At 52.4% G+C, this 10,962-nt stretch overlaps 1 protein-coding gene across 2 annotated transcripts; it reads right to left on the bottom strand.

Moving 5' to 3' along the window:
- Positions 1 to 5,149: 5,149 nt before the first annotated feature.
- Positions 5,150 to 10,348, bottom strand: Unc119 (unc-119 lipid binding chaperone). 2 transcript variants are annotated; one of them, XM_063251180.1, is made up of 5 exons: positions 10,043 to 10,344; positions 6,916 to 7,029; positions 6,421 to 6,523; positions 6,094 to 6,266; positions 5,150 to 5,822 (listed from the first exon to the last, which is right to left on the bottom strand). In XM_063251180.1, exons 1-5 carry the CDS (start codon positions 10,260 to 10,262, stop codon positions 5,710 to 5,712), a joined length of 723 nt encoding a protein of 240 aa, XP_063107250.1. In that variant the 5' UTR covers positions 10,263 to 10,344; the 3' UTR covers positions 5,150 to 5,709. The 2 variants fall into 2 exon arrangements, with proteins under 2 accessions (XP_063107250.1, XP_063107251.1); XM_063251181.1 differs by having other exon boundaries at positions 5,646 to 5,822; positions 6,090 to 6,266; positions 10,043 to 10,348.
- Between the last annotated feature and the right edge of the window lie 614 nt (positions 10,349 to 10,962).

The following is a 10,962-nucleotide window of genomic DNA, read 5'->3' as shown; positions in this document are numbered from 1 at the left end:
GCTACTGAGCCTTAATTTCTGGACCTCTTCTCCTTGTGTTGAAAGGCCAGGCCACACTGGTCATCGATGCCCTGGGCTTGTGATGTCACTTCCACCCCACCCAGAACTGTGAAGTTTCCAAAGCCAAAGAGTGAGGCTAAACAACTTCCTGAACAGCCTGTGAAGGCTGAGCTGGCAGGCAGGGCCCCTACCAGGAGTACTGCCAAAAAGATGCAAGAATGTGGCTGCCCTGACCAGAGGACAGGAGAGAATACCCTACCCTGCCTCTTCTCACTGAGACCCGGCTTCTCGCTCCCTGCAATCCTCAATTCCCTTACATAAGAAGAGGTCACTGTCCCATTCAAGTTGCTCCTGCTCCCAGCAAAGGAAGATGGCAGATCTGCTTTGGTGCTGTGGGTCTCTCGGGTGGCAAGAACAGAGCACAGCCCGGTGCTGTGCACTGGACGGTGGCCTCTGGAGGATCAGGACCTCACTGGGTCCCACTTCAGACTCACACTCCCCACCCAACCGTCACCTCCAGGTGGGCTGATGCCACCAAAAGGCAGGCCTACAAGAAGAATGGGAGATACGGGAGCGAAAGCACACATTTGAACCTCGGTCTCGGACTAGTAGAAAGTGGGGCCTCTACTTGGAAAGTTTTTCGGTGGGGAGGGGCAGGTGTAGGGGCCAGCCAACACCTACTGGTTCTGCAAACAATCCCATAATAGAACCTCGCCCTCTGAGGCTCTAAGGCAGGGGCCAGGGATGGAACCAAGGTGGAGTAGGGCGTGGCAGGAGGTATGGGCAGCTGGCACACCCTAGAAGGAGACCTGTCTGCCCCAGTCTGGCCCTGGCTGTCTAGGAAGAGGGAGAAGGCTTTATGCCAAGTCCCTAGGTGATATGGCACCCAGCTCTGGCCCCCCTCTAGCTTGCATCCTGACATTTAGGCCCCCAAGGACAGAGGGAGGGTTCCCTGGGACAACTTCACAGGGACTCACTTCATTGCCTCAGACCTTCAGAATCCAGAAACTCAAACCTGCCCTATACCCCAGCCCAGCTGAGCAACAGTGCATATCCCCTTCAGGGGCCCTCAGGCACGTCGCTGTCCCATGGGCCCAATCAGCACACCTGTTGCATAGCTGATCACTCTGTAAAGATGACAGGAGGCAAGCAGATAAGACTTTGAATCTGGTGGCGTGGATTTATTTTGTTTGGTTTTGTTTCTTGAATCTGACTTTTTTCATTTGTTTGTAACCAGACGGGGCCCTTGAATTTTCAACACTAGGCTCCAGCAGTACCTGGAAATGAATCCATACTCCTGCTCATATGTTGCCCCCTGCTGGTTATCCGTCCCTCTGCACAATGTTTGCTCTAGGATGGACAAGCCTGTGGGAACCCACACAGGGTCTGCAAGTTTTATGAGGAATTAAGTCCCACAAAACGCACATCCAAAAGAGGGCTCTAAAACTGGTTAGAATTCGTGGATCCATGAATTTGGCGGGGGGCGGGGGGAAATACATCTCTGTTTTTCTCACCTCTACCTGAAATTTAACATTTCCCTTGATTATGAATGTCAGCAGTAAATCGTAGTAATTTTAGCAACTCCTGTGACTTTGTCATTAGAAATCACAGGTATAACCGGATATGGTGGGACATGCCTGTAATCCTGTAGCACTCAGGACATCGTGGCAGTAGGGCTGTGAGCTCGAGGCCATCTCTACAGAGCAAGTTTGTCAAAGGAAAGAGCCAGAAATTTAGCTCAGTGGCACAGGTGCCTGCCTGGCAAGTGCAAGGTCATGAATTCAATCACTGGTTTCAAAAAATGATAGTTTGATGATAGAATAAATTGCATGTATATGAAGTGTTAAAAAAGAAAGAGCAAGAGAGACAGACACAGAGAAAAATTGAGAGAGAAATGTTATATACATTACCAACACTCCAGATGAATGTAAATATTATGTGCTGCAAACATATTTTAATAAAAATTAAAATCAGAAGAAAAAAAGAGAAATCACAGGTATTAGGCTAGGGTATGACTAAGTGGTAGAATGTTTGCTTTAAAGTCCTGGGTTTGAACCCCAGCACAGAAAAAAACAAAGAACAGAAAAAAATATTTTATAGTCTACTATCGGTATTACAGAGCATATATAGGATATATATTAGATAGATAGACAGATAGTTTTTTTAAACAGGCTGTCACTATGAAGTTTAGGCTGACCTTGAGCTCACTAAATAGCCCAGGTCGGCCTCAGGCTCACAGCAATTCTCCTGCCTCAGCCTCCTGAGTACTGGGATTATAGGCACATGCCAACATACTAGGCTGCAATATATTTTATGCTCTCAAAAATCTTGTATTGCCTATGTATTTTTAAAGACTGATGATAAAGGCATCTGTGACACATAAAAAAGTAAAGTTTGCTTGCCTTAGTTTCTGGATGGTAAAGTAGAGAGTGACCTCTCAGGGAGGGCCAGACTAGGGGACAGCAGCTCTTTCCAGGTGGCAGGAAGCAGAATCTCAGTGTTCTAATACCTGGTTTGGCAGTTTCAGTGTGTACTCCGCAGGCCAGCCCAAGACGACATGAGCTGGGGGTTCCCAGTAAGGCTTGGGTTTGCCGCTCTACCCAGCGGATGTAACACTATGAAAAAGCCAAAACACAAAAGACTGGCCCACTCCAGAATCCAATGCCCCCTTCAAGTCAGTAGCTCAAGGACCTCAGCGCCAACACCTGCTTCTGCCAGAGGTCCTCCAGACCCCTAGGGAAGGTGCCAGGAACTAAACGCAAGTTGCACCATTGGGCCAGCGACAGAAGCATGAAGACTCAAAAGAAGGTAAGAGTCCAAGGTTTTCCCCAGCCAGGCTTCCCGGGCTCAAGGGACACATGTCCTTAGGATGAGTGCCAACCTGGTGCCTGCTCCAGGGATGAGGACCCTCGCATAGGGAGCCCCCTCCTGTCGGAAGACAGAAGTGCAGCAGACAAGGTCTGGAATACCAGCAGGTGGAACCTCAGGCGGGTTATACTTAGCAGCAGTAGTGAAGAAGACAATTTATGAGCAGGGTAGGGGGGGAGGGTCCTGCTCCTGACACCAGCACTGGTCCCACCTTGCTATAGCATCTCCACCGACCTTCAGCCTAATAAACTATTACAACAACACTTGTAAAAGGCAAAAGATGTACAGGATCTGAAGAGAAAGAGTACAAGCCTCTGTACTTGAACACCTCATCTGCAAACCACACACACACACACACACACACACACACACACACACACACATCCACATACCTCTTCCTCACCTTTGTGGCAACCAGTAACCCCTGAGCCCTGGCTTCTTGGTGAAACACTTTCTATATTAGCATTAAATAGAACCTGCTCCAAAACAGGGTGCCAGTGTGGGCTCCCCTCCCTCCCCTCGCTGCCAAATGCTCCTAGGTTTGCACATTCTTCCTCAAGGGCCTTCTGCTGGTACCACGCAAACCATAGCAGGTGAACCCTTCATCTCCTAGCTTCCACCTGACCCCACCTGGGCCCCCACACCCAGCAATCCCACCCCCACCCACCCACCACTCAGACCACAAAGGAAGCATTAGCTTTGATCTTGCCCTTTCTATTCCTCTTTCTTCCATTCAGCCACCAACCCTGAATATTTCACCATTCACAATCTCAGCTCACCTGTCTCTGTTGATACTGACACAATTCAAGCTTCCATCTATCCCTCAGCCCAATTCCTGCAACACCCTCCTCACTGTTTACCTGCCTACAGTCTGGTAGTGGACAGCCTGGATTCAAATCCTGGCTCTGCCACTTAGCACCTACACAGTACTGGTTAGGCAAGCTGACCTCTTTGGGCATACATTTTCTGTAAAATGGGCATAACACCTTCCTCAGCAATGTTGTGAGCCTTTTATAAAGACATATAAAGCCCAAGCCCCAAGCCAAGCACTCACTAAATCCTAGTCACTACGATTAGTCTCTTTTCTATTCTACCTTTCTCTCAGCTCCCAGTGACAATCCAAGTCATTCCTGCTCCATCTGCCTAAGCTCTGCAGTCCTGTCTTGTTTCTGCATTATATTTACTTTTTCTTGAACACACCCAACAAACCCTCCTCCAAGCCTTTGCTTAGCTGTCCCCTGTGCCTGAAGCTCTCTCCTCGAATCTTCCTTGTCAAGATCATCCCGAATGGGGCTGGGGATCTAGCTCAGCGACATAAGCACCTGCCTTGCAAGCAGGCGGTCATGAGTTTGATCAAAAAAAAAAAAAAAATCATCCTGAATTTTTAAGTGCCTGCTCCAAAGCTGTCTTCTCCAGGGACTCTGCCCCAAACTCTGCAAGAACAATTTTTGTTCCTTGTGTACCTCATGCATCTTGTTCTAAGGACAGGAATTTGTGCCTGTATCCACTCACTTTAGAATTACTGGTTCTTAGCAAGAGTTCCACAGAATCCAGCTGAATTTCAGTACCAGAGCTTCTCAGCTTAGAGGGCTGGCACCATTGGAAAAAGACAGCCTGCTTCCCTCAGTTCCAGAATCACTTCCATCAGGCAGCCCCCTCCTCTGGGCCTGGGGAAGGGGTGGAGGCTGAGGCAGTGGGTTTTTGCTGTCCTGGTGGCAGGGTCTCACTAAAGAGTGCAAGCTGGCCTTGAACTTTCTTACATAGGGAAAGTTGACCTCAAATTCATGGCAATCCTCCTGCCTCAGCCTCTCAAGTGCTGGGATTACAGGTATACGCCTGGTATGAGGAAGTGTTTGCATAGGACAAGGAGACCGCTGTAGGCCTTAGCCAAAGCCCTCTCATCTTCTCTGATGAGGGCTGACAGCATCATCCGGCAGTGGTTCTGCAGATAGGAAGCAAGGTGTGGAGGATGAGCCACTTCCCGAACACCTTCCCTTCCAGGTTCCAGCCTCTGCTTTACTAGGTTGGCTAACTTCAGGCCAAAGCTTCTCCTCTCAAGCCCTGCGTCTTCTTTATTCCAGGATAAACGTTTTCCAACCCATCATGTTCTAAATGCTGATTCTGGATGCAGAGCACTGTGTCAGGGTTCAGAGAACTTGGGAGCAGGAGAACCCAAGGGGCAGAAGGAACAGGGAAGTGAGGAAGATTTTTACTGCCTTGAATGAGTTACTACCTGAATGCCTCCCTTCCCTCCATATACACACAGGCTGGCCACACCAGAGAACAGAAAAGGAAAAGGTTTATTGAAAACTATATACAAGTGGTCCAGTTCCTAGCACAGGCTGAAATCTGGGCTAGTCCCCTACATCTCAGGCAGTATCTTGGCTGCTGATGGGACAGTCTGGAGCTGAGGCCCACATCCCCTGTGGCTCTTTCTCTGAGAATTTATAACTCTAAATGCCCTCAATGTGGCTGACAGAGGACTGAGAATGGATCCTTGTCCTGACCTAGTCACAGCATGGAGCCGGAAACAGTATTGTGAAACTTGGGCTCAAGAGGACCAAGCTAAGCTGTCTGGAAGTCCTGGCTGCTCCTCTTGCAGGAGGCCTAAAAAGACACAAAGACAAATAGCTCCCTATCATGTCAACCCGTGGACCAGGGCCCAAGGGTGCCGGGTGTGGCCTGGGGACACTAGGTACCCTTCCTCCCAATACTGACTCAGGGTCCAGGTCTCCTGGAGCACACCCCAAGCAGAAGATCTGGGGTTGAGAGATGAGTTTGGAGAAGTCACAGCTGAGGGCCCAGGCCAGAGCCTCCTGGGGTATGGAGCAGTTTGGGGGGTCAGGGTGTGCCGCTGTAGGAATAGTCTGCTTTATTGTGCATCACCAGCCGGTCATCCACGAAGTAGAAGCTGTCAGATTGTGTCTCATAGGGATTACGGATCATCTCATTGACTGCAAGACAGGCCCAGCCAGGGCAAAGGTCAGACACCTGAATCAGGTCACAGAACAGCTAGAGGACTGGGTGACAGGGACAACTGAACTACCACCAAGAATCCCTCAACTAGGACTGTTTCCATTCAGATGGCATGGGAATGGTGCCCACAAAAGTGACCCCGGATTTGGAAGACAGAGGACTGAGCCCACAAGCACCCCTTTCTCCCTCAGTGTGCTCCCTAGAAGCCCCCATCCCCTACCCTAGTCCCACGGGGCCCTGCTCACATACTCAGCTCCTCAGACAGAGGGGGAAAGTCATAGATATGCTCGCAGGTGTTCTTGCTGCTGGGGATGCAGAAGCCAAAATGGAAGTCAAAGCTTTTGAGCAGCTGGTTTCGGAAGTAGTGCCTCTCGATCATGCGGAAGTTGTTAACAGGCTTGTCTCCCACTGTGAACTCCACCCTGAGCAAGAGAAGGGCGCAGGGCTGAGTCTGGCCTTGGAGACACCCCCACCAGGCTCCTGACAGACTGCCCCTGAGAGGCTGGGTAAGAACTCGGGAAGGATTGCTCCCACCCTCTCTCTCACCCTAGCCCTCACCCTACCCCAGCAACTCACGTGGCTCCCACCTGCCTCAGGCGGAGGAAGGCAGGTGTGAACTGGTAGCGGACAAAGCGCCCAGCATTGGGGTCCAGGTCCCGCCGGTTGATGGGCAACCGTTCTGCAATGTATCCCAGCTGGGCTCAGTGGGCTTCAGGCTGGACCCTTACCCACCCAGGATTCCACCCAGGCCCCTATCTGTCTGAGGCACGTTTACGTTTCAGAACCAAACGGCAGGTTCTGGGTGGGCCAGGCACCAATATTCACTGAGGTTCCCAGAGCCACCGGATGGGGTCTCTGGGACTGCAATTCCTAGGCCGGTCGGCAGAGGGCAGGCTGGCAGCGATTAGAGAGGCAGAACTGCCCGCCCAAGATATCCACCCCAGATACAGAAGACAAAGACTCCTGGGTGCCTATGGACCCCTGAGTCAGCTGGGGTCCCAGCCTCAGCTCTGCTCTGTCCTTGAGCCCACCCATAATGCATGTCCACCAACGGCCCGCCAACCTGCTCACCTGAGGCAGGGGGCTTCTTGATTTCAAAGAGGACAGTGCCTGAGTCCATGTCCCGGATCTTGAACCTGACAAAGTCGATCTTGTAGATATTCTCCTCAGGGGAGCACAAGTAGTCTAGGGGAGACAGACAACTGAGCAAGGCAGGGACCCAAACACTCTGCGGCCTGTTCAGCTTTTATGGGCCCTTTTGGTACCTTCCTTCCAGAAAAAGGGAACACAGCCCCTGCCCTGGGAGAGCCCCCAGTGTAGAGGACATAAGTGTGCCATTCAGATCCAATCCAGGTTGAATGGCTCCATCTTAATGGCCTCTGGGGGTTAGGCAAGGGCAGGGCAAAGAAGGACAGACAAGGCCATGTCCCCGACACTTTCCCTGTCACACTGCAGTTGAGGGCCTTAATTTCTCTGATCTGCCAGGGTCAAACACTTGTCTCTAGTCTGGCAAGAGCATCTGGCAGGAGAGGAAGATACATCCTTGCCTTGTGAAACCTGTTGCAAAGAGGGGGACACAGGTCTGACCTGAGAGGGCACAGTCCTTCACAGGAGGATGCCCACCCCCCCCCCCACCCATGGCTGCTTTTCACACTACAGATCAATGTGCTGGGGAAGGCTTATCTTGAGGGGACTTTCCCTGACACGGGTAGTGCTGGGGCAGTGAACAACCCCTTCCCGTGTGTCCCTCTCCCCCCGCCAACCCCCTCTTCTCCTCATAAGCGGTTTATGCAAGCCCAGCTCCATTAAGCAGCTTAGCCAAAGCTCTGCTGACTCAAGCCCAGAGCCTCGGATGCTGGGGGGAAGGGTCCCAACTTTATTTCTACCCTGTTGATCGCCAAATGAGAGGAAGTCTTAGCAGAAGGAAGCCCTTTAAGGTCCTCTATCAGCTCTTCTCCCAAGCCACCCCCAAAACAGAATGTATCCCCTAACCCAAATAGAGAAGATACCAGGCCAGGCCTGGAAGGGAGCCTGGCAGGTGCACAGTACAGATGGAAGTCAGGGAGTCCTCAGACCCCCCAAAAAACATGCTGGGGCCTGCCTGAGGAAGCTCAGGAGCTTGACCTCACCCTCACTGTCTCTGCAGCAGCAACTTCAAGTAGTCAGGGAGGCCCTGGCCATAAAGAGGAAAGAGAAGAGAGGCACAGGGGAGGCTCTGGTGCTATCACACTGCACATCACCACATCCTGCCCTAGTAGCCCACAGAAGCCCGGAAGTCACCATTCAGACCAGGGCTACCTCCTATTCCTCTGAAATTGGAACAGGAAGTGAACATAAAATCATGCTTCCCTAGGCCTGCCACTTCCCCAAGTTTGAAGTGGACCCCTCCTGAAAGCCTTCCTAGGAGCCCTTTGGCACCTCCAACTTTGGGAGCCTCTCCTCTTTTTTTTTTTTTAACTCTCTCTTTTCTTTAGGAACAACTTCTTGCAGTCCTGACCGAAGTCTCTTCTGCAAACTCAACCTGTCAGCCTCTCTCTATCCTTGGAGGAAGTGAGCTCCAGCAGACAGCTAGACCACCACAGCATTCCCTCTGCCAGGGAAGCATGAAGGACTAGGACCCATGGTCAGGTCAGAGTAAGGGGCAGAGTGGACAAGGGCTCAGAGCACAACTGTTACCTGCCTCTCAGCCACAAATAGCTTTCTAAGCTGGATTCAGGGCCCTGTAATCCAGGAACAGCAAACCTCAGATCCATGTGATTAGGGTCAGAAGACACCAGATGAGGGATGCCAAAGCAGAAAGCCCTGGATCCCTATTCCCAAATCCTGCAAAAAAAGGGCCCTGCCCCTATTCATTCTCTTCAGATGCCCATCTCTGAGGGCTATGAATTTCCCAAATTAGGAAACGCATGCTGTTACTTCACCTGGAAGCCTCCTTCAGTTACAAAATAAACCTCCAAAGTTGCCCAGGGTCCAGACAGGTCAACCTGACCTCCAACCACAGAACTAAGATCAATCCTAAATTCTGCTGTTGCAAACTGCAGCCCAACTGGCTTCAACATCAGCCTGGACCTGGACCCCTCCCTCCACTGATACCTGTTTGGTCAAAGGAGCTCTGTCTGTGATCTAGGGACCCAGCTGAAAAATGGCTGCTGCTCAGCTCAGACAGGAGCAAGGGGGCCTCCAGAGACCCAGATGCACAGGCTCAGGCCTGCCATCATAGTCCCCTCCACAAGCCTGTCTGGCAGACATGGGCTCTGCTGCCCCTGCAGCAGGGCTCAGGTCCACTCCCAAGGTCTGCTTGCAAAAACAGAGCCAGGGAAGATTAGTCAGAAGGCCACTGTCTCTCCAAATACCTCCCATTCTTCAAGGCTCAATCAAGCCTCTGCCACGTTCCTTGTGTACACTGACGCCTGCCTACGTCCCAGAATACCCAGATGTCCACCTCCAGACTGAGCAGTCGTATGGGGTGGCTGATACTAAGAGAGGAATCCTATTTACAGAGCATGCATAGTGGGCCTGGCACTGTACAAAATCTGAGGATTGATTTGTTTCACAATAACCTTACCAGGGAGGTGTCATTATCCCCCTTTTACAAATGCATCTCAGAGATTTTCACATGCCCAAGGTCATACATGCCCAAGCCAATTATGTGGCAAAGCCGGTACTCCAATCCAGGCAGTCCAACTGGGAAATTCAACCAGTGTGGACTAGCCATTCCCTGTAAGACCCCCAAGTCAACAAGCCCCAGTCCAGGCCAGGAAGAGGGTTGTTCCCAGTCTTAGGGGACCCTGAGTATGGATACTAATGGCAAGGGAGACCTGAGGGTCTTAACGCCTCCTAATTAATTCAGCCTCCCCCTAGCCTTCAGGTGGGAGCTGAGAACAGACTGCACACAGGGCTCTGAAGACTCCACGGGAAAAGGTTACAGCTGCAGCTGCTGCTCCACCTCCACCATGGGAAAGGGGGTGGGCCCCTCAAAAGAGGAAGGAGTGCGGTGGAAATGAACCTCTAAAGGGACAGAAGAGGTGCACAGAAAGATCAAGAAACAGGAGCACATAGAGATCTTGCAGACAGAAGCAAGAGTAGCGTGAAGGAGCCGGTGGGGGAAGGGAGACCGGGGGAGGGCGGGAAAGGGGGCGGGGGAGGGATCCGCGCCTCGAAGCCCCCTCTGCACTCTCCTTCCCTCGCCGGTGCTCACCGCCCGTGATCCGCTGCAGCCCCAGCACGTCCTCCGGCCCAATGGGCTGCTTTCCTTGCAACGGCCCCGGTCTGGGCCCCAGGCCTGACTCCGGCTCCGACTCGGACTCTGATTCCGATTCCGCTTGCAGACCCGGCGTGGGTTGTGCGCTCAGGCCCGAAGCCCCAGGAGCGGGCTCCGCCCCCGTCCCGGCCCCGCCGGCGCCCTTCTTCACCTTCATGGCCTCGCCGGGCCGCGGCTCGCCGCTACAGCCCAGCCGCCTTGGCCTGCGCCGGCTGGAGCCGGGAGAAGGGGGAGCGTCCGCGGCCCCGCCCCCGGGGTAGGACCTACGCCGGCCCCGCCTACCGCCCGGCCAGATGCCGGCCAGGTCGGGGCACCGTGGGCGTCCGAGCGCAGGCCCGCACCCGGCACCCGCCTGGTGGCTCAGTACTTTTTCAACAATCAAGGAGGTCGTGACTGCCGCGCCTGTTACTCGCAGAGTTTCGCTACACAAAATACTCTTCTTGTGATGGTCGCAGCGGGCTCAGGTGCTGAAAGGCGCTGCTAAAGTATTCCCTCCAGTCACTATCTGCCCAACCCGCTTCTCTTTGCTAATGCATTGTTCAGTTTTTGTTCACTGACTTCCTCTTGAAAGATCTGCTGGAGGAGAAGTGGATCCTGCTGACCATGGTCACTGTGATACCCCAGCATTAGCGCAGTGCTCCCTGAAGCTAGTACTCAGTACTTCCTGAAGTGATGAATGAGTTAGTATCTAAAGTTTTTACTGGAACAAGCTATTCTCTCTTAGAACTTGCTATAATGCTGAAACAGATGCTCACAGCCTTGGCCAAATCAGGACACAAGGAGGGACTAAGGACAGGCGCCCAGCCATCCCAGGGCCCTACCGGACAGAGGCAAGAGAGGCAAGACAGGCACATGGC

Source organism: Cavia porcellus, unplaced genomic scaffold (assembly GCF_034190915.1).
Source record: "Cavia porcellus strain 051 isolate PalLab524CR breed Dunkin Hartley unplaced genomic scaffold, mCavPor4.1 scaffold_6, whole genome shotgun sequence".
NCBI classification, from domain to species: domain Eukaryota; kingdom Metazoa; phylum Chordata; class Mammalia; order Rodentia; family Caviidae; genus Cavia; species Cavia porcellus.
This window is presented reverse-complemented; position numbering and strand designations above follow the sequence as displayed.